Here is a 24011-nt window from a genome sequence, read left to right on the forward strand (position 1 = left end):
GTCAAGCTACACATAAGAGAGTATAAATCCTCAATCCTAGGCTACCATGAATACTTCTAACTCATGCTACCATGAAAGGCATTTTACAATGCCAAGTCAAGTTATCCCTTAGGAGAGTATAGATCCTCCATCCTAAGCTATCAATCTTGGTCTTATCCTACCAAGCCAAGCTATACATGAAGGGAACATATGTCACAACTTCAAGCTATTCTAGACTAACAAGCTTTGACTCATTTTAGGATATTAAGCCAACCTAGAATCATTCTATGTGAGAGAACCTTGGATCTCCTAGCATCTTTATGCTTAAGTGTGTGAGTGAGAATAGACTTTCAACAATACACAACAAGATCACATTATATTAGCTTTACTCTCAAATCCCTAATTAATATGATCACAAGCCTTACTCTCAAGCTTTCTTTCTTAATCTCATCAATATACCTAGATTTCAAGGTATTTCAATCACATTCTTCATTAGTAGGTGATTCTAGTCCTAATTGATTCATAAAGGTTGAAACTGATCTTTACAAGTCATGATCATTCATATTCAATAAAGTCTAGTTCAATTCATGATTATATGTTCCTAACCTTGAACAATTATTACTCATGACATTGATTTAAGAAGATCACCTTTGAACCTTCAATTTCATCTCTAATGGCATGAACCGACAAATATCACATTCATCAATTTAGACTAGGGTTTACCAAAGAAATCACATAAATTCATCATAATATCATAATTCAATGTTAATACAATCATAATTAGGTATTATCCACTAGATTGGAATCATACCTAAACCCTACCCACAATATAGAAGGAAACCCTAGCTAGAATTGGGTTTTTGACTTCACAATTGGGGGAAAACCTAGGAGGCTCTATGGGGGAAGAACCCATAGATGAATAAGCAAACATACCTTAATTCAAAACCCTAATCAAGCTCTCATAAATGGAGGAAAATCTGCCCTCTTCTCTTATCTTCTTCTTCTTCTTCACTTCTAGAGAGAAAATTTTTGGAGATAATTTGGGGTTCTTAAATGAATTAGTTAATGACTTAGTTTAGGGGCCTATTAAGCTTATATAGGTAACTAACTAACCGACCTCCCTTAAACCCTAATTAATAACTAATTAATTCCCAAACCTCCAACTTAAAAACTAAAACTAAAAATCTGCCCCCACTCACGAACCACTCACCCACGGACCGTGGGTGGGTCCAAGCTCCGTACTGCACCTCCGTAGGTGCTGGTTCTGAGGCTGAAAATGCAGGACAACTCAGGCGTTGACCCACGACCCCAACCCACGGGTGTGGGTCCACTCACGGCCAGTAGGTGCCAAGCGTGAGTGGCATGATTTTTTACTGCTTTTAGGGATGTTTTGAGGTCCTCCTCAAGGACCCCTTGGGTGGTCCTTGGGGGGTCTTACCTTGACGCCCTAACCCTTAAACCCCTATTCTAAGTACGGTAATCATTTTTATGACTTAAACCCTCTCATCAAGCTCTAAAACTCTTACGAAAAGCTCTAGAACTCTCTAGTTCAACTTACTAATTTCCGGGGCGTTACAATATCTCCCCCTTGGGATCATTCGTCCTCGAATGACGATTCTAAACACTTCTTAAAGTCACAACTCTAAACTAGCAGCCCATCATGCATGTACTACATCTAAATGCACACAACCAAGGAAGAAAACTTCAATTCCAAGCTAAACACATTCAATGCAGCACAAGGGAGTAGGAACTACCTCTACCAACCCAAAAATGCATGAAATTTTATATCTACTCATTTTCAAGGAGGAACTAATATCTCCTAGCTAAAACATGCCCAACACACACTCGTGGAGCCTAAATGCAAATTACTCTTAAAAAGCATCTATTCAAGAGAATCTTTCAACTCCAAACTAAGGCATGCTCATAATCAACTCATGAAGTCTATATGCAAATCTACCCAAATGCACTACAACATGAGGAAAACAATGCATATAAGTCATTTCTAACAAGACCTAGGCATTTTCATGAACATGCATATAAGGAAATCATGGCAACACATAAAACACACAATAACCCTACTAGGTAGGCACACTATCTCCCCCTTAGGAGTAAGCCTACACAAACTTTTCTAAACATCATATATGCTAAAACAACTTCAAAGTCCAACATAACAAGTCACAAAAGACAAGAAATCCAGAAATTTACTAAAGCATAAAACACATACCGGAAGGGACATGAGCAGATCACTCTTGGTCTTCTCTAGATTGGAGAGCATAAAACCCATTCTTCTTTTGAGGCTCCACATCCCCACTACTAGAGGCAACTTGTTTGCCCTCTCTTTTTGTAACCTTAGCCTTAGGTCAATCTTTCATCACGTGGCCACTCTCACCACAACTAAAGCAACCCTCTCTACTGGCCAAACACCTACCCTCATGACTCTTACCACACCTAGCACAATAGGGCCATAGGGACTCATTACTTATCCCTTGTGGCCTAGAGGTAGACACTCTCTCATCCTTATGCTTAGGAGCATTAGAAAAGCCTTGTCCAAAAAAATTTGTCGATTCCTAGAACGACTATGTCCATTGGACCCATCATGAAAGGACTTATCATTATCCATCCTAGACCTCTTTTTCTCTCTAGATTTTTCCTCTTCAAGTTTTTCTTCCTCCACTTGTTGAGCATACACCATAAGACGTGAGATATCCATATCATCATTGAGCATTGCCGTACGACATTCTTTTGACACTAATTTGGACACCCCCACAAACCTATTCATCATGTCCCTCGGACTTGCTACCATAGATGGGGCATACTTAGAAAATAAAGTAAATTTCAAGGAATACTTTTTAACACTCATATTACCTTGCTTAAGGTTGATGAATTCTCCCACCTTAGCTTCCGTCAACTCCCGAGGAAATAACCTATCTAAAAATGCCTCATTAAATATCTCCAATCTATGGGACCCGCCTCTACCGGCCTACCATCTTTCCATTGCTCATACCATATTTGAGCCACATACTTCAATTGATAAGCAGCTAGTTCCGCTTTTTCTACCATACTCACTCCCATGATAGATAGCACCTTATACACCTCCTCTATAAACCCATTAGGATCTTCCTCCACCTTAGAGCCACTAAACTCCGGAGGGTTCATCCTCAAAAACTTTCTCACCCTAGAAGCAGTCATCCCCCTTATTGGGTTAGCTGGGGCCACTGCCTCCCTATTGGCTTGGGCCGTCATAGCTTAAGCTTGATTTGTCACAATTCGAGCTTGAACCATCATGGCTTGGGTCAATGCTAGTAAAGCCGACCTAATCTCCACATTAGTCATATCCGGAGGATCAATAGGAGCTTGATGTGGAACTTGGGGAGGAACCTCTTGCTCCACATTGCCTTTCTCTTCTCTCCTAGCATTTACCCTTGTATTAGCCATACCCTAAAACACAACAGGCATGGATTAGAAGAAGGGCCTACTAAAGCCAAACTCTATGGCAAGACTTAGAGAATGAAGAAGTGAGATTTCCTAAGCATCCAATAGCCTCCTATTCTTAAATGTGGCTCGCTTCACACTTATGAACAAGACTCTACTAGACGTGGTTTGAGACAATCCTAGAACCATTCTAAACCTTGTGCTCTTATTATCAAGTTTATTACGACCCAAGGGTATATCCTAGATATACACGGCGTACTTGACCCCAAAAGGGTCTCATGCAATCCCTTAGCATATCATGAACATAAGATAATAGAAAATACGGCAAAATTTAAAAATTTTTACAATCAAAGTCATTTTCACAAAAGCAATCGGAAGTCTTTCTATACTTTGTCTCAAACCATCTAATACAACTTTTAGAATAAACTGTTGGGACACAGCCCATAAAATAGTCTCAACATGAAAATGAAAGACATAAAGGAAATATGGGTGTTGTCCTCGAAGATATGAGGACTCACCAAGATCTTCAACTCCTTGCAACTTCTAGAAAACTATCTCCAAGAGTAGCACTCAATATCCAATCCCTACAATTGATTAGAATGTAGGTAAAATATGCGTTAGTAGAAAATGTACTAAATATGATAGCTAGCATAATCATAAGAGCATAAGACAAGGGTTAGTCAATATAAGACATAATCCAAAATCATATGAAATACTTCATGAAACATAAACCATAAGTATAAGAGACAATACCATAATCATAATAAGCAAAGTCTCCAACACAAGCATCATATAAGCATAATTTGACTCTTAGTCATCTATACCATATATAATAGAACCATTCTCAAGTAACCTCAAAAGCATACATGTACAAAGCATGAATAGCATCCTATAATACCACCCAAGCCAAGTATCCCTTTTTGGTCATCTTAATCATAGCCTATATACATGGTCGAGTCTCTAAGCTTCTATACCATAAGGGCACCATACTTGTAAGTAACCTCAGAGCACACTTGTGCAATGCATGAAAGGCATCTCATACTACCCTTCACAATAAGCATAACCTTGAAGTCATCATAGTTATATTCACCTTTCTTTGCTCTCACTATTGGCTTACTTCATGTAGACAAGGGAACTATCACTTTTAGTCAATCATAACTTCGAAGGCAACTATGGCAAAAATCCAAGCTAAACTACACTATTTAAGAGCACCCTTCATAACTAGCCTCAAGTCATACTTGGGCAATGTATGGATAACATGATGATACTACTATCCACACTAAGTACCCCTTTAGACTATCATGAATGTTCACTAGTTGGGGACTAGTCCCTCTTGACTATTTCCCTTTATTCATTTAAGGTACTTCTCTATTTAGTACTAAGCAAGTCACAACCCATGAATGAATTCTATTTCTCAATTCAAGGCTACCAAGGAATAACCCCTTAATAGGCTAAACCATGCTATCATATTACTAATATAACTATATTAGGCTAAGCTAACTACCTTGGAAGACACACTAACATGCAAGTCCAAGCTACTCTAGGAAAGGTACAAGTGTCCTATCCTAGCTACCATGAAATAGTCCCAAACCAACTAAGTCATGCTACTCTTACAAGTATACTATGATACAAATGCAAGCTATCCTTAGGAGAGTATGATTCTCAATCCTAACCTATCCCTAGGAGAGTATGAGTCCTCAACCCCAAGCTATCATGACTAACCCTAACTCAAGCTACCCTCGAAATGCTCTTACAATGCAAAGTCAAGCTACCCTTAGAAGAGTATGGATCCTCAATCCTAAGCTACCCTTAGGAAAGTATACATCCTCAATCCTAAAGCTACCATGAAAAGTGCTTGGCCAAAATGTAAATTTGGAATCATACCTAAACCCTACCCATAATGTAGAAGGAAACCCTAGCTAGAATTGGGTTTTTGACTTCACAATTGGGGGAAAACCTAGGGGGCTCTATGGGGGAAGAACCCATAAATGAATAAGCTAACATACCTTAATTCAAAGTCCTAATCAATCTCTCATCAATGAAGGAAAATCTGCCCTCTTCTCTTCTCTTCTTCTTCTTCTTCACTTCTAGAAAGAGCATTTTTGGAGAGAATTTGGGATTCTGAAATGAATGAGTTAATGACTTAGTTTAGGGGCCTATTAAGCTTATATAGGTAACTAACTAACTGACCTCACTTAACCCCTAATTAATAACTAATTAATTCCCAAACCCCCAACTTAAAAACTAAAACTAAAAATCTGCCCCCACTCACGAACCACCCACCCACGGACTGTGGGTGGGTCCATGCTCCGTACTGCACCTCCGTAGGTGTTGGTTCTGAGGCTGAAAATGCAGGACAACTCAGGCCTTGACCCACGACCCCAACCTACGGGGCATGGGTCCACTCATGGCCAATAGATGCCAAGCGTGAGTGGCCTGATTTTTGACAGCTTTTAGGGCTGTTTTGAGGTCCTCCTCAAGGACCTCTTGGGTTGTCCTTGGGGGGTCTTACCTTGACGCCCTAACCCTTAAACCCCTATTCTAAGTACGGGAATCATTTTTACGACTTAAACCCTCTCATCAAGCTCTAAAACTCTTACGAAAAGCTCTAGATTTCTCTAGTTCAACTTACTAATTTCCGGGGAGTTACATCATTGGTGCAAGTAGAAAAAATTTTGAGGCATTTTTTGTATTGTTTATGTATTTTTCTTGATTTTTTGGCATTTTGTGGAATTTACGTAATATTCGGCCATTTTGGGTACTAAAAAAGTAAAGTTTTGTTCTTTTATTCGTCACGATATAATAAGGTCTTTGGTGCAAGTCAAAAAATTTTTAGGCGTTTTTTTATTGTTTATGTATATTTTTTTATTTTTGGGGCATTTTTGGGGAATGTACGTTATATTTTGCCATTTTTGGGTAGTTACGAAAAAGATGTAAAGTTTTGTTCTTTTATTCGTCAAGATATAATAAGGTCTTTGGTGCAAGTCAAAAAATTTTTCAAATTGATGCATTTTTTGTATTGTTTGTGTGTTTTTCTTGATTTTTCAACAATTTTGAAGAATTTACGTAATATTCGGCCATTTTTGGGTACGAAAAGAAGTTAAGTTTTGTTCTTTTATTTGTCACAATATAGTCATTGGTGCAAGTGAAATTTTTTTAGAGGCATTTTTTGTATTGCTTATGTGTTTTTCTTGATTTTCCAACCATTTTAGGGCACTTACGTAATATTCAGCCATTTTCGGGCAGTTACGAAAAGAAGTAAAGTTTTGTTCTTTTATTCGTCAAGATATAATAAGGTCTTTGGTGCAAGTCAAAAAATTTTTAGGCGTTTTTTTATTGTTTATGTATATTTTTTTATTTTTGGGGCATTTTTGGGGAATGTACGTTATATTTTGCCATTTTTGGGTAGTTACGAAAAAGATGTAAAGTTTTGTTCTTTTATTCGTCATGATATTTTAAGGTCATTGGTGCAAGTCAAAAAAAAATTGAGGCGTTTTTTATTGTTTATGTATTTTTCTTTATTTTTAGGCCATTTTGGGCATATACGTTTTATTCGGCCATTTTCTGGTAGTTACGAAAATAAGTAAAGTTTTGTTCTTTTATTCGTCACGCTATTCTATGGTCATTGGTTCAAGTTTTAAAAAATTGAGGCATTTTTTGTATTGTTTATGTATTTTTTTTCATTTTTGGGCATTTACGTAATATTCTGCCATTTAGGACAGCTACAAAAAGAAGTAAAGTTTTGTTCTTTTTATTCGTCACGATATTCTAAGGTTATTGGTGCAAGTCAAAAAAAATTTGAGGCATTTTTTGTATTGTTTATGTATTTTTTTTATTCTTCGGCCATTTTGGGGAATTTACGTAATATTCGGCAATTACGAAAAGAAGTATAGTTTTGTTCTTTTATTCGTCACGATACTCTAAGGTCATTGGTGCAAGTCGAAATTTTTTTGAGGCATATTTTGTATTGTTTATGTATTTTTCTTGATTTTTCTACCATATGAGAGCATTTACATAATCTTCGGACATTTTCGGGCAGACACTAAAAGAAGTAAAGTTTTGTTCTTTTATTAGTCACGATATTCTAAGGTCGTTGGTGCAAGTCAAAAATAAAATTGAGGCATTTTTTGTATTGTTTATGTATTGTCCTTTATTTTTTAGCCATTTTGGGGTATTTACGTAATATTCGGCCATTTTTGGGCAGTTACGAAAGAGTAAATTTTGTTCTTTTATTCGTTACGATATTTTAAGGTCATTGGTGCAAGTCAAAAAAAAATGAGGCATTTTTTGTATTGTTTATGTATTTTTTTATTTTTCGGCCATTTTGAGGAATTTACGTAATATTCGGCGATTTTCTGGCAATTACGAAAAGAAGTAATTTTTTGTCCTTTAATTCATAACGATATTCTAAGGTTATTGGTGCAAGTCGAAATTTTGTTGAGTAGTTTTTGTATTTTTTATGTACTTTTCTTGATTTTTTGGTTATTTTGGGAATTTACATAATATTCGGCCATTTTTGAGGTAGTTATGAAAATAAGTAAAGTTTTGTTATTTTATTTGTCATGATATTCTAAGATCATTGGTGCAAGTCAAAAAAAAATTAAGACATTTTTTGTATTGTTTATGTATTTTTCTTAATTTTTTGGCCATTTTGGGGCATTTACGTAATATTCGGCCATTTACGGACAGTTATTAAACGAAGTAATGTTTTGTTATTTTATTCGTCACTATATTCTAAGGTCATTGGAGCAATTAAAAAAAAATTCAAGGCAGTTTTTGGCATTTTAGGGTATTTACATAGTATTCGGCCATTTTCGAACAGTTATGAAAATAAGTATAGTTTTGTTCTTTTATTTGTCACAATATTCTAAGATCATTGGTGCAAGTTGAAATTTTTCTGAGGCATTTTTTCTATTGTTAATGTATTTTTCGGGAATTTACATAATATTCGGCTATTTTCAGGCAGTTACTAAAAAAAGTAAACCTTTGTTCTTTTATTTGTCACGATATTCTAAGGTCATTGGTGTAAGTCGGAATTTTTTTGAGGTGTTTTTTGAATTGTTTATCTGTTTTTCTTGATTTTTGGCGATTTTGAGATATTTACGTAATATTCGGCCATTTTTGGGCAATTACGAAGAGAAGTAAAGTTTTGTTCTTTTATTCGTCACGATATTCTAAGGTCTTTGGTGCAAGTCAAAAAAAAATTGAGGCGTTTTTTGTATTGGTTATTGATATTTCTGGCATTTTTGGGGCTTTTACGTAAAATTTTGCCATTTTTGGGAAGTTACGAAAAAGAAGTAAAGTTTTATTCTTTTATTCGTCACGATATTCTAAGTTTATTTGTGCAAGTCAAAATTATTTTTGAGGTCATTTTTGTATTGTTTATGTACTTTTCTCAAAGTTTTAGACATTTTGGGCATTTACGTAATATTCGGCCATTTTTGGGCAATTACGAAGAGAAGTAAAGTTTTGTTCTTTTAGTCGAATTTTTTTTGAGGCGTTTTTTGAATTCTATATTTGTTTTTCTTGATTTTTCGGCCATTTTGGACATTTACGTAATTTTCGACAATTTTCGGGCAATTACAAAAAGAAGTAAAGTTTTGTTCTTTTGTTTGTCACGATATTCTAAGGTCATTGGTGCAAGTCAAAAAAAATTAAGGCATTTTTGTTTTGTTTATGTATTTTTCTTTATTTTTCGGCCATTTTTGTGAATATACGTATTATTCGGCCATTTTCTTGTATTTACGGAAAGAAGTAATGTTTTGTTCTTTTATTCCTCACTATATTTGAAGGTCATTGGTGCAAGTTAAAAAAAAATTGATACGTTTTTCGTATTGTTTATTTATTTTTCTTCATTTTTTGGTCATTTTGAGGCATATACGTAATATTCGTTCATTTTCGAGCAATTACGAAAAGATATAAAGTTTTGTTCATTTATTTTTCCTGATATTCTAAGGTCATTTGTGCAAGTCGAAATTTTTTTGAGTCTTTTTTTGTATAGTTTATGTATTTTCTTAATTTATCAAGTATTTTGGGGCATAAACGTAATATTCGGCCATTTTGTAACAGTTACGAAAAGTAGTAAAGTTTTGTTCTTTTATTCGTCACGATATTCTAAGGTCATTGGTGCAAGTCAAAATTTTTTGAGTCATTTTTTGTATCGTTTATGTATTTTTCTTAATTTCTCAGGCATTTTGGGGCATAACGTTATATTCAGCTATTTTTGAACAATTACGAAAAGAAGAAAAGTTTTGTTATTTTATTCGTAACGATATACTAAATTCATTGGTGCAAGTCAAAAAAATTTTGAGGCATTGTTTGTAGTGTTTATGCATTTTATTTTATTTTTGCCATTTTGGGGCATATACGTAATATTTGATTATTTTCGGGCAGTTACGGAAAGAAGTAAAACTTTGGTTATTTTATTCGTCACGATATTCTAAGGTCATTGGTACAAGTTGAATTTTTTTGAGGCGTTTTTTGTATTGTTTATGTATTTTTTCAGTATATTTGGGGAATTTACGTAATATTCAGCAATTTTCGAACAGTTACGAAAAGAAGTAAAGTTTTGTTCATTTATTCATAACATTATTCTAAGGTCATTGGTGCAAGTCAAAAAAAATTGTGACGTTTTTTGTATTGTTTATGTATTTTTCTTGATTTTTTGGCCATTTTGGGGAATATACATAATATCAGGTCATTTTCGGGCAGTTAAGAAAAGAAATAAAATTTAGTTCTTTTATTCATCACGTTATTCTAAGGTCATTGGTGCAAGTCAAAAAAAATTTGAGGCATTTTTTGTATTGTTTATCTGTTTTTTAATTTTTCTGCCATTTTGGGGCATTTACATAATATTCGGCAATTTTCCGGGCAGTTACGAAAAGAAGTAAAGTTGTGTTCATTTATTCCTCACGATATTCTAAGGTCATTGGTGCAAGTTGAAATTTTTTGAGGCATTTTTTTTGTGTTTTTTAATGTGATTTTCTTGATTTTTTGGCCATTTTAGGGCATTTTCGGGGAACTAAGAAAAGAAGTAAAGTTTTGTTCTTTTATTCGTCACAAAATTCTAAAGTCATTAGTGCAAGTCAAAAAAAAAATTGAGGCGTTTATTGTATTTTTAATGTAATTTCTTTATTTTTCGGCCATTTTTGGGTATATACATAATATTTAGCAATTTCCAGGAGTTCCGAAAAGAAGTAAAGCTTTATTCTTTTATTCGTAACGATATTCTATGGTCATTGCTGATCGTCGAAATTTTGTTGAGGCATTTTTTGTATTAATTATGTATTTTTCTTGATTTTTCGGTCATTTTTCGGGTAGTTATGAAAAGAGGTAAAGTTTTGTTCTTTTATTCGTCACGATATTCTAAGATCAATTGTGCAAGTCGAAATTATTTTGAAGCATTTTTTTATTGTTTATGTATTTTTCTTGATTTTTGGCTATTTTGGGGCTTTTACGTAATATTCGTCCATTTTCGGAAAGTTACGGAAAGAAGTAAAGTTTTTGTTCTTTTATTCGTCACGATATTCTAAGGTCATTGGCATAAGTTGAAGTTTTTTTGAAGCATTTTTGAAACTGTTTCTGTGTTTTTCTTGAATTTTTGGCCATTTTGGGGCATTTACGTAATATTCGATCATTTTTGCGCAGTTACAAAAAGAAGTAAAGTTCTGTTCTTTTATTCGTCACGATATTCTAAGGTATTTGTCATGATTTTCGACCATTTTTGGGCACTTACGTAATTTTTGGTCATTTTCGGACAATTACGATAAGGAGTAAAGTTTTGTTCTTTTATTCATCGCGTTATTCTAAGGTTATTGGTGCAAGTAAAACAAATTTTGAGGACTTTTTTTGTATTGTTTGTGTGTTTTTCTTGATTTTTCAGTCATTTTGGGGGTATATACATAATCCTCGGCTATTTTCGAAAAGTTACGAAAAGAAGTAAAGTTTTGTTCTTTTATTCGTCACGATATTCTAAGTTTATTTGTGCAAGTCGAAATTATTTTGAGGTCATTTTTGTATTCTTTATGTACTTTTCTCGATTTTTTAAACATTTTGGGGCATTTACATTATATTCGGCCATTTTCGGGCAGGTACAAAAAGAAGTAAACTTTTGTTCTTTTATTCATCACGATATTCTAAAGTCATTGGTGCAAGTCGACACTTTTTTGAGGCCTTTTTTTCTATTGTTTATATATTTTTCTTGATTTTTCTGCCATTTTTGGGCAATTACGTAATATTCGGCCAGTTACGAAAAGAAATAAAGTTTTGTTCTTTTATTCATCACGATATTCAAAGGTCATTGGTGCATGTCGAAAAAAAATTTGGGCATTTTTTGTAATGCTTATGTATTTTTTTTTTTTAATTTTCGGCCATTTTAGGGTATTTACGTAATATTCTGTAATTTTTCAGGAGTTACGAAAATAAGTAAAGTTTTGTTCTTTTATTCATCAAGATATTCTAAGGTCATTGCTGACAGTCGAATTTTTTTTTAGGTGTTTTATGTATTAATTATGTATTTTTCTTGAATTTTCGACCATTTTGGGGCATCTACATCATATTTTGCCATTTTTTCGGGCAATTTTGTAAAGAAGTTAAGTTTTGTTCTTTTATTCGTCACGTTATTCTAAGACTAATTGGGCAATTCAAAAAAAAAATTGAGGCGTTTTTTGTATTGTTTATGTATTTTTTTCTGGTCATTTTGGGTCAATTACGTAATATTCGACCATTTTCGGATAGTTACAAAAAGAAGTAAAGCTTTGTTCTTTTATTCGTCACGATATTCTAATATTCAGCCATTTTCGGGTAGTTACGATTAGAAGTAAAGTCTTGTTCTTTTATTCGTCACGATATTCTAAGGTCATTGGTGCAAATAAAAAAAATTGAGGCATTTTTTGTATTATTTATGTATATTTCTTGATTTTTGGGCATTTTTGGGGCATTTACGTAAATTTTTTTCCATTTTAAGGCAGATACGAAAAGAATTAAAGTTTTGTTCTATTATTCATCACGATATTCCAAGGTCATTGGTGTAAGTCGAAATTTTTTTGAGGTGTTTTCTGTATTTTTTGTATTTTTCAGCCATTTTGAGGCATATATGTAATATTCGGCCATTTTCGAGCAGTTATGAAAAGAAGTAAAGTTTTGTTATTTTATTTGTCACGATAATCAAAGGTTATCGGTGCAAGTCGACACTTTTTTGAGGCATTTTTTGTATTGTTTATGTATTTTTCTTGATTTTTCGATCATTTTTGGGCAATTACTTAATATTTGGCCATTTTCGGGTAGTTATGGAAAGAAATAAAGTTTTGTTCTTTTATTCGTCACGATATACAAAGTTCATTGGTGCAAGTCGAAATTCTTTTGAGGCATTTTTTGTATTACTTATGTATTTTTCTTGATTTTTTGGTCATTTTGGGGCATTTACGTAATATTCGGTCATTTTCGGGCAGTTACGAAAATAAGTAAAGTTTGTTTCTTTTATTCGTCACAATAGTCTAAGGTCATTGGTGCAAGTCAAAATTTTTTGAGGTGTTTTTCGTATTGTTTATATGTTTTTCTTGATTTTTCAGCCATTTTGGGGTATTTACGTATTATTCAGCCATTTTCGCGCAGTTACGAAAAGAAGGAACATTTTATTCTTTTATTCATCACGATATTCTAAGGTCATTCGTGCAAGCCAACATTTTTTTGAGGCGTTTTTTGTATTGTTTATGTATTTTTCCTAATTTTTCGGTCATTTTGGGGAAATTACATAATATTTGTCCATATTTGGGCAGTTACGAATAGAAATAAAGTTTTGTTCTTTTATTCTTCATGATATTCAAAGGTCATTGGTGCAAGCGAAAAAATGTTTGAGGTATTTTTTGTTTTGTTTATGTATTTTTCTTGTTTTTTCGGCCATTTTGGGGGCATTTACGTAATATTCGGCCATTTTCGGGAAGTTACGAAAAGAAGTTAAATTTTTCTCTTTAATTCATCACGATATTCTAAGATCATTCGAGCAAGTTGAGTTTTTTTTGAGTCGTTTTTAGTATTGTTTATTTATTTTTCTTGATTTTTCGGCCATTTTGGTGCATTTACGTAATATTCGGCCATTTTTGGGCAGTTACGAAAAGAAGTAAAGTTTTATTCTTTTATTCGTCACAATATTTTAAGGTCAATGGTGCAAGTCAAAAAAAAATAGAGGCGGTTTTTGCATTGTTTTTTGTATTTTTCTAGATTTTTCGCCTGTTTTGGGGAATTTACATATATTCGGCAATTTTCGGAAAGTTTCGAAAAGTAGGAAAGCTTTGTTCTTTTATTCGTCACAATATTTTAAGTTCATTGGTGCAAGTAAAAAAAAAATTGAGGCATTTTTAAAAATTGTTTATGTGTTTTTTTTTTAACTTTTCAAAGATTTAGGGGTATTTACATAATATTCGACCATTATCAGGCAATTACGAAAAGATGTAAAGTTTTATTCTTTTATTTGTCACGATATTTTAAGGTCATTGGTGTAAGTCAAATTTTTTTGTGGCGTTGTTATATTGTTTATTTGTTTTTCTTGATTTTTCAGCCATTTTGGGGCATTAACATAATATTCGGCCATTTTCTGGCAGTTATAAAAAAGAAGGAACATTTTATTTTTTTATTCGTAACGATATTCTAAGGTCATTCGTGCAAGCAATATTTTGAGGCGTTTTCTGTATTGTTTATGTATTTTACTTGCTTTTTCGTTCATTTTTGGGAAATTACGTAATATTAGTCCATTTTCGGGTAGTTACGAAAAGAAATAAAGTTTTGTTCTTTTATTCTTCACGATATTCAACGGTCAATGGTGCAATTCAAAAAAATTGAGGCATTTTTTGTATTGTTTATATATATTTCTTGATTTTTCGGCCATTTTGGGGAATTTACGTATATTCAGCCATTTTCGGGCAATTACGAAAAGAAGTAAAGTTTAATTCTTTTATTTGTCATGATATTTTAAGGTCATTGTTGCAAGTCTAAATTTTTTTGAGGCGTTTTTTGTATTGTTTATGTATTTTTTTATTTTTTCAGCCATTGTGGGGAATTTCGGTTATCTTCGGCCATATTCGGGCAGTTACGAAAAGAAGTAAAGTCTTGTTCTTTTATTCGTCACGATATTCTAAGGTTATTGGTTCAAGTCAAAAAAAAATTGAGGTGTTTTTTGTATTGTTTATGTGATTTTCTTCATTTTTCTCCCATTTTGGGGAATTTACGTAATATTCAGCCATTTTCAAGCATTTACGAAAAGAAGTAAAGTTTTATTCTTTTATTCATCACGATATTCTAAGGTCATTGGTGCAAGTCAAAAAAAATTTGAGGCTATTTTTGTATTGTTTATGTATTTTTCTTCCATTTTGGGGCATTTACGTAATATTCGGCCATTTTCAAACAGTTACGAAATGAAGTATAGTTTTGTTCTTTGATTCATCATGATATTCTAAGGTTATTGGTGCAAGTCGAATTTTTTTGAGGCATTTTTTGTATTGTTTATGTATTTTTCTTGATTTTTCGGCCACTATGGGGAATTAACATAATATTTGGCCATTTTCGGGCACTTACGAAAACAAGTAAAGTTTTGTTCTTTTATTCGTCAGGATATTCTATGGTCATTGATGTAAGTCAAAAAATAATTGAGGTGCTTTTTGTATTGTTTATGTGTTTTTCTTGATTTTCGACCATTTTGGTACGTAATATTCGGCCATTTTTGGGCAGTTACGAAAAGAAGTAATGTTTTGTTCTTTTATTTTCATCACGATATTCTATGGTCATTGGTGCATGTCAAAAAATATTTGAGGCGTTTTTGTATTGTTTATGTATTTTTCTTCCATTTTGGGGAATTTACGTAATATTCGGCCATTTTCGGGCTGTTAAGAAAAGAAGTAAAGTTTGTTCTTTGATTCTTCATGTTATTTAAAGGTCATTTGTGCAAGTCAAAAAAATTTAGGCATTTTTTGTATTATTTATGTATTTTTCTTGATTTTTCGTCCTTTTTGGGGCATATACGTTATATTCAGCCATTTTCGGGCAGTTACGAAAAGAAGTAAAGTTTTGTTTTTTTATTCGTCATGATATTCTAGTTAATTGGTGCAAGTCAAATTTCTTTTTGAGGCATTTTTTTGTATTGTTTATGTATTTTTCTTAATTTTTCGGCCATTTTGGGACATTTACGTAATATTCGGCCATTTTCGGGCTGTTAAGAAAAGAAGTAAAGTTTTGTTATTTTATTTAACACGATATTCTAAGTTCATTGGTGTTAGTCGAAATTTTTTGAGGCATTTTTTGTGTTATTTATGTATTTTTCTTATTTTTTCGGCCACTTTGAGGCATTTACATAATATTCAGCCTTTTTGGGTTGTTGTGAAAAGAAGTAAAGTTTTGTTCTTTTACTCGTTACGGTATTCTAAGGTCATTGGTGCAAATCAAAAAACAATTTAGAGGCGTTTTTTGTATTATTTATGTACTTTTCTAGATTTTTCATCCATATTGAGGCATTTACATAATATTCTGCCATTTTCCCGCAATTACAAAAACAAGTAAGGTTTTGTTATTTTATTCGTCATGATATTCTATGGTCATTGGTAAAAGGCGATTTTTTTTTATTGTTTATGTATTTTTCTTGATTTTCCGCTATTTAATTAATATTCGACTATTTTTGAGCAGTTACGAAATGAAGTAAAGTTTTGTTCTTTCGTCATGATATTCTAAGGTCATTGGTGCAAGTCAAAAACAAATTGACGCATTTTTTGTATTGTTTATGTATTTTTCTTGATTTTTCGATCATTATGGGGCATTTACGTAATATTCGCCAAATTCGGGCAGTTACAAAAAGAAGGAAAGTTTTACTCTTTTATTCGTCACGAAATTCTAAGGTCAATGGTTCTAGTCGAAATTTGTTTGGGGCATTTTTTGTATTGTTTAAGTATTTTTCTTGATTTTCGGCCATTTTGGGGTATATACGTAATATTCGGCCATTTTCGGGCTGTTACGAAAAGAATAAAGTTTTGTTCTTTTATTCGTCATGATATTCTAAGGTCATTGGTGCAAGTCAAAAAAAATTTGAGGAGTTTTTGTACTGCTTATGTATTTTTTTGATTTTTCGGCCATATTGAGGCATTTTCGTAATATTCAGCCTTTTTCGGGCAGTTATGAAAAGAAGTAAACTTTTGTTCATTTATTCGTCATGATATTCTTTGTTCATTGGTGCAAGTCGAAATATTTTTGAGGTGTTTTTTGTATTGTTTATATATTTTTCTTGAATTTTCGATCATTTTGTGGCATTAATGTAATAGTCAACCATTTTCGGGCACTTACGAAACGAAGTAATGTTTTGTTCTTTTACTTGTCACGATATTCTAAGGTCATTGGTGCTAGTCAAAAAATATTTGAGGCATTTTTTGTGTAGTTTATGTATTTTTCTTCCATTTTGGGGAATGTACGTAATATTCGGCCATTTTCAGGCAACTACGAAACGAAGTAAAGTTTTGTTCTTTTGTTCGTCACGATATTCTAATGTCATTGGTGCAAGTCGAAATTTTTTTGAGGTGTTTTTTTGTATTGCTTGTGTTTTACTTGATTTTTGGCCATTTTGGGGCATTTACGTAATATTCGGATATTTTCGGGCAGTTACGAATAGATATAATGTTTTGTTCTTTTATTAGTCGTGATATTCTAAGGTCATTGGAGCAAGTCGAATTTTTTTTGATGCGTTTTATGTATTGTTTATTTATTTTTCTTGGTGTTTCGGCCATTTTAGGATATTTACCTAATATTTGTCTAGTTATGAAAAGAAGCAAAATTTTGTTCTTTTATTCGTCACGATATTCTAAGGTCATTGGTTCAAGTCGAAATTTTTTGGAGGCATTTTTTGTATTGGTTATGTATTTTTCTTGTTTTTCCGGCCATTTTCGGGCAGTTATGAAAAGAAGTATAGTTTTGTTCGTCATGATATTCTATGGTCATTGGTGCAATTCGAAATTTTTTTGATGCGTTTTTTGTATTGTTTATATATTTTTCTTGATTTTTTGGCTATTTTGGGGCATTTACGTAATAGTTATCCATTTTCGGCAGTTACGATGTCACACCCTGAAATCGGGGGAGTTACTGGCACTTGATACCCTATAAGATCGAGTTACCCACTAAAATATACTAGCTAACCAAATTGTGAGACAAAAAGATTGGCCAACACAACCTCTAACAAGTGAAGCATTGACCGTGAAGGTCATGACCTGAGTGAGAATAAACCATACAAACAATGTGTAGACAAACGGAAAAAAAACTAAAGATGTACTAGCTAGCCGACGAGGCCACAACTGAAGACATACCTACTTACACACACATATATACACATGCCAAGACTATGGGTTGGATATTGAAACATACAAATGAAAACTCAGAATATTGTGTCCACAATTGCCTCTATGAGTGATATAAGCACTTACGGGACAAGACCCCGACTATACCCAGACTGGACAACAAAAGTAAACATCCTCTAGTACCCCTGGGATAAGATGGAGCTTACTGACTCACAATTGAACCTGAATCCTAGTGGGTGGGTCGATTAGAGTCCCTGGATGTACTTGCTCGCATGAAACAAAAAGCAGCGTCCCCAGGCAAAGGGACGTCAGTACGAATAAAAATGTACTGGTATATAAAGCGGAAAGTAGAATCATAAATATTTACTGTAAAAAAGGGTAATAGAGATACCACCTGAAACTGAAACTCAAATAATCTTCATGGCTGACATTTGGCCCCCTACTATTTAAATATGCATGGTATGCTCGTATAATCGTATGTCGTGAATACATATATATAGATGCAAATGCATGACATACCCAACCAAATGCTAGCAATGGTGGTGCCTTCTGGTAGCGAACCAGCATCATATTCTCCAATTTGTGGCCATCTGTGTCTCATACGTATAAATATAGGCAATAGGCCTCATATCTCCAGATTATAGCTAGGGAGTAGAATGCATAACATGTCATGTCATGGATTTATAATACCTATATGTTATTGTTGTCATGTTGCCAATCTTGACCCGTTTGTAGTCTTGTTCTCATAACCCATAATCACTTTCATATAACATGTAACCATCTCATGGAACCTTACATGTTCTTCCAGATAAGCTTGAAAAGTTAACTCAAATTTTAGAAAGATAACCTAACCTTGCAGATTTTCATAACAAGTTTAAGGTGGGTTACTTGGTTCCTAGATAATTTATAAAAGAAGTATTTCAAAAACCAAGTGTTCTAATAGTTTACATTTAAATTATATTTGAGAGTTTTGAAGGTCGTGAGCTACTTTAAAGTTTTTCTTTAATAATAACCTTAGTGGAGAAAGAGGGCTGGTCACAAGTAGTAAGGGTCTCGCGTGACATTGTAAGGGTCTCCCGTGATATTTTAAGTCACATCACCTTAAAAAGAATAAGAATTCATACATGCGGACATATAATCAAGTAACCGATAAAATGACATGTAGACTTCGAATACTCTATTTATCCGAACGAGTGGACTATCAAAATAATAGAATCATGAAAATAATTCAGCTGAGATCCCAATTCCTTTCATTGAAGGTCTTTCTAGCAAGAGAATAGCAAACTATCACATTCGGCATTTTAGGAATTTCCCAGGAGTGGTGCTAAAATGAGAGACGTAGCTTAGCCTTAACATACCTTTCCAATGAACGGTCGAATGACCATAGTTTCTTCATGAAAGCTCTTCCTTATGTCCTAATCTTCTCAAACACTATATACACACAACTGGTACACACCTATAAACAGTTCATAATTGATCTTAAATCGGGAGATGTGCCATATGGCCCTAACTTGACGAAACGTCCGTAGAACTTCATAAAAACAATCATAAAAGAGTCCCAAGATGATTACCTTAGTTAACCAAGTGTAAACCTTGAAGAAACACCAATAACTACAACTTTCTATCATAAAAAACTAGCTCCAAACGCAGCTAATAGAAGGGGAAAACGATTGCTACGTGTAGAGATCACGTTTCTAGGCAGGGGGTCAACCTTTAATGGTAGAAATTGTCAAAAACTATCCTTCATCATACAAGAACTCCATTCGAACCCTCTCTTAAGCTTTCTTTCTAGTTTGGTGTGAAAAGAAATGTTTTCATGGCTTAAAACATTGAGTAAGCTGACATACCACATTTTTTACTCGACCTGGATCGCGACTCGGATTCTGCCCCTGTAGTCTGCGGTAAAACCCTAATAACTCTTCACTCTGATGTCAGTTGGATACGGGGTTTTGTGCGTTGCAAACTAGACTCGTAGGCCTTCGATTTGGTAGGTCACGGGCCTTCTAATTCTTTATATATTGGGAGGAAACATCCAATACATCTGACCCAAAATTAAGAAAATATTATTAGAGAAACTTCGATAACTTTTGCCGACCTTAGTTTCGCTAATTTTCTTGACTTCAAAACTTAACAGACGAACCTTGTGCTATTATAATACCTCATAACACACTATTCTTATCATGTTAGACACTCATAGGCTTACCCCAAGGTATGAATTAATTTAAACCTTTCAAACGAGAGAAGAAGGGGTCCCTTTGACCTAAAACTTTAGTTTAGTTCCTTGATATTGACACCCATTTGCAATCTTAGTCTCCAATGTAAGCTACCAAGTCATATACACCTCATATAACCATGCCAAACTATGCCACACATATTATGCAAGAATAGAGAAAAAGTACGGGATCTTACATTCCCCCCCCCCCCTTATGAACATTTGCCTGCGAATGGATCTAGAGAATTCCTTGGTTGAGGTACTTTATTTGCGAGTCCATGTTTTTTACAGTTGCAAATTAAAGTCAAAATCTGAAAATTTTAACTCCTATGCTCTGTATAGCTATCTCATAAGAAGACATTTAAATTGCACTTTCGAGCTTCTAAAAATTTAATCAAGTCATTGTGATAAAATAATTGCCAATTATCGAAATGTGACTCACCTTAAGTCGTAAACAGTTGGGGGTACTCCTTCCTCATTTCCTCTTCCGCTTCCCAAGTCATTTCCTCAATGTTGTTATTTCTCCATAACAATATCACCGAAGCTACATCTTTAGTTCGAAGCTTTCTTACTTGCCGATCTAAAATCGCTATTGGTACCTCTACATAAGATAAATCTTCAGCGATACAAATATTTTCAATGGGAATAATACGTGAAGGATCTCCATTGCACTTCCACAACATAGATACATTAAATACATGATGGACTGCTTCCAATTCTGTAGGCAAATCAAGCTCGTATGTCACCATACCGATCTTTTGAATAATCTGATACGGTCCAACGTACCTAGGACTGAGCTTCCCTTTCTTTCCAAATTGCATGATGCCCTTCATAGTTCTGCCTCAAACTCTAAGTTCTGCCGACACTATGTTGTATGAAGCCGATATCTAGTCAGCTTAACCTTTTCAATTGCTTGTTGGACTAGATTGGGACCTACCAAATCGGCTTTCCCGAGCTCAAACCAATCGATCAGGGACCTACACTTTCGCCCTTATAGTGCTTCGTAAGGGGGCCATCTGAATACTAGCTTAAAAGCTATTATTATAAGCGAGCTCGATATGAGGTAGATGTTGATCCCAACTTCCTTTAAAATCCAGCACACAAGCACGTAACATATCCTCAACCGTCTGAATAGTATGTTTTTCCTGTCCATCAGTTTGTGGATGAAAAGCTGTGCTAAGATTTACCTGAGTGCCTAGAGCCTTCTGAAACGATCTCCAAAAATGTGCTGTAAATTGAGCTCCTCGATCTGTGATAATAGATAATGGAACTCTGTGAAGGCGAAAAATCTCCTGAATGTAAATCTTGGCATAATCTTTAGCTGAATATGTCATTCTAACTGGCAAGAAATGAGCAGATTTTGTCGGCTTATCGATAATTACCCAAATAGAATCATACCTTCGTGGAGTGCGAGGAAAACCAGTGATGAAGTCCATATTTATCATATACCATTTCCATAACGGAAGCTCAATATACTGGGTTAGGCCTCCAGGCCTCTGATGCTCTACTTTAACTTGTTGACAGTTGGGACATTCAGCTACCATATCCGCAATATCTTTTTTCATGCCATTCCACGAATAGATTTGTCGAAGGTCATGATACATCTTCGTCGATCCAGGGTGAGATGCATATCTAGAATAATGGGACTCTGAAAGAATCTTTGTACGGAGCTCTGCAACTGCCGGTACACATAAGTGACCCTGGTATCTAAGGACTCCATCTCCAATTAGCTCAAATAAGGGTTGTTGCTACTGTGGAATCTTTTCCCTCAATTTCCTAAGCTCAGGATCTTCATGTTGCCGCCTTTTCACTTCAGTCACAAAGGAATATTCTGCCATATTCTTAACGACAACACCTCCGCCTCCTGCATCTACCAAGTGTACCTGCAAATTAACTAGCTAGCATAGGTCTTTTGTAATTCCAGCCTTATCAGCTTCAAACATGACTTAGACTACCCATGGACTTCCGGCTGAGCGCATCAGCAACAACATTAGCTTTGCCGGGATGATATAAAATGTCAACATCGTAGTCCTTTAATAATTCTTGCCATCTCCTTTGTCGTAGGTTCAACTCCCTCTGCTTAAGTAAATACTGAAGGCTCTGGAGATCAGTGAAAATATCTATATGAACCTCGTATAGATAATACTGCAAAAGTTTTATGGCAAAGACAACTAAAGCCAACTCAAGATTGTGTGTCGGATAATTTTGCTCATGCTTCCACAACTGTCTAGAGGCGTATGCAATAACCTTACAATGTTGCATAAGCACACATCCTAGGATAATTCTTGAGGCATTACAATAAAGAACATAGCCCTCATTACCATCTGGAAAAGTTAGGATAGGTTCTGTGGTAAGCCTTTTTTTAGTTCCTAAAAGCTTTGTTTGCATGCCTCGATCCACTGAAACTTTATTGCCTTATGTGTCAATTTTGTCAGTGTTGCAGAGATAGAAGAGAATCCCTCCACAAACCTTCGGTAAAACCCTTCCAAGCCTAAAAAACTGCGAACCTCCATTGGATTCAAGGGCCTTGGCGAAGTCATCACTACTTAAATCTTTTTTCCATCAACCTTAATACCCTCACTTGTAATAACATGACCAAGAAAAGTGACAGAAGTAAGCCAAAAATCACATTTAGAGAATTTAACATATAACCTGCAATCTTGGAAAGTCTGCAATACAGCTCGCAAGTGGTTTGCATGCTCAGCTTCCAATCGTGAATATATAAGAATATCATCAATAAACACAATCACAAATTCATCCAAGAATGGTTTGAAGACCCGATTCATAAGATCCATAAAAGCTACTGGGGTATTTGTAAGCCTGAAAGACATGACAAGGAATTCAAAATGGCCATACCTCTTCCTAAATGCTGTTTTTGGGATATCAATTTCCCTGACTCACAGTTGATGGTAACCAGACCGGAAGTCAATCTTGGAAAAGCATTTGGTACCTTGTAACTGGTCAAATAAGTAGTCAATCTGCGGAAGAGGATATTTATTATTAATAGTGACTTTATTTAGTTGTCTATAGTCGATACACATCCGCAAGGAACTATCTTTCTTTTGAAAAAAAAGTACTAGAGCACCCCATGGGGGAAGTACTTGTCCTGATAAAGCCTTTATCGAGTAAGTCCTTCAATTATTGTTCCTTCAATTCTCTTAGCTCTGTAGGTGCCATTCTATTGGGAGGAATCGATATAGGCTGCGAATCAGGATGCAAGTCTATAGAGAATTCAATCTCCCTTTCTGGGGGAATTCCTGGAAGATGATCAGGGAATACCATTGGAAATTCATTCACAATGGGAATTGAATGAAGAGTCGTGGGCTCCTTATTAGTATCTTTTACATGAACCATATGGTATATACAACCTTTAGCAATCAACTTTCGAGCCCTAAGGTATGAAATAAACTTACCCTTAGGTGTGGCTGCATTAACCTTTCACTCAAGGACGAGCTCACCTGCAAAGTAAAATCTGACTATCTTTGCACGACAATCAGTATTAGCATAACAAGCTGCCAACCAATCCATACCCATGATAACATCAAAATCAAGCATAATCAACTCAACTAATTCAGCGGAGGTTGAAAGATAATTAATTAATACTGCACAACCCTGATAGATAGGAATAGCTAAAATAGAATCGCCAACCGGTGTAGACACCTCAACTGGTTGTGGAAACAACTAAGATTTCATTTCAATCTTACTAGCAATAAATGGAGTAATATATGAAAATATTGAGCCATGGTCTATCAATGTGTAAACAACTTGAGAAGATATCGTCAATATACCTGTGACAACATCAGGGGATGTTTCTGAATCGAGTCAGCCTGTGAGTGCAGAAAAGAGGTTCTGGCCACCGCTCAAACCTGATGTATCTCCTCCAGCTCTCCCTCTACCACGAACCTGAGTAGACCGTGGTCCTGGTCGTGGGGCATGCACTGAGGGTGAAGAGGCTGCTGTGGATCCTGAAAGTAGAGCTAGATCACCTCTGCTCAACCTCAGGCACCAACTAATAAAATGTCTTGTCTGCCTACAATGATAACATGCACCTGAACCATGTCTACATT

General features: G+C 34.6%; 1 protein-coding gene across 1 annotated transcript; it reads right to left on the bottom strand.

Annotated features, from left to right (window-relative positions):
* Positions 1-3225: 3225 nt before the first annotated feature.
* LOC107060229 (uncharacterized) lies at positions 3226-20777 on the bottom strand. The gene is made up of 2 exons (XM_015307826.1): positions 20484-20777; positions 3226-3417 (listed from the first exon to the last, which is right to left on the bottom strand). The coding sequence occupies exons 1-2, from the start codon at positions 20775-20777 to the stop codon at positions 3226-3228; spliced, it is 486 nt and encodes a 161-aa protein (XP_015163312.1).
* Positions 20778-24011: the final 3234 nt, after the last annotated feature.

Source organism: Solanum tuberosum, unplaced genomic scaffold (assembly GCF_000226075.1).
Source record: "Solanum tuberosum cultivar DM 1-3 516 R44 unplaced genomic scaffold, SolTub_3.0 scf00061, whole genome shotgun sequence".
Classification (NCBI taxonomy): domain Eukaryota; kingdom Viridiplantae; phylum Streptophyta; class Magnoliopsida; order Solanales; family Solanaceae; genus Solanum; species Solanum tuberosum.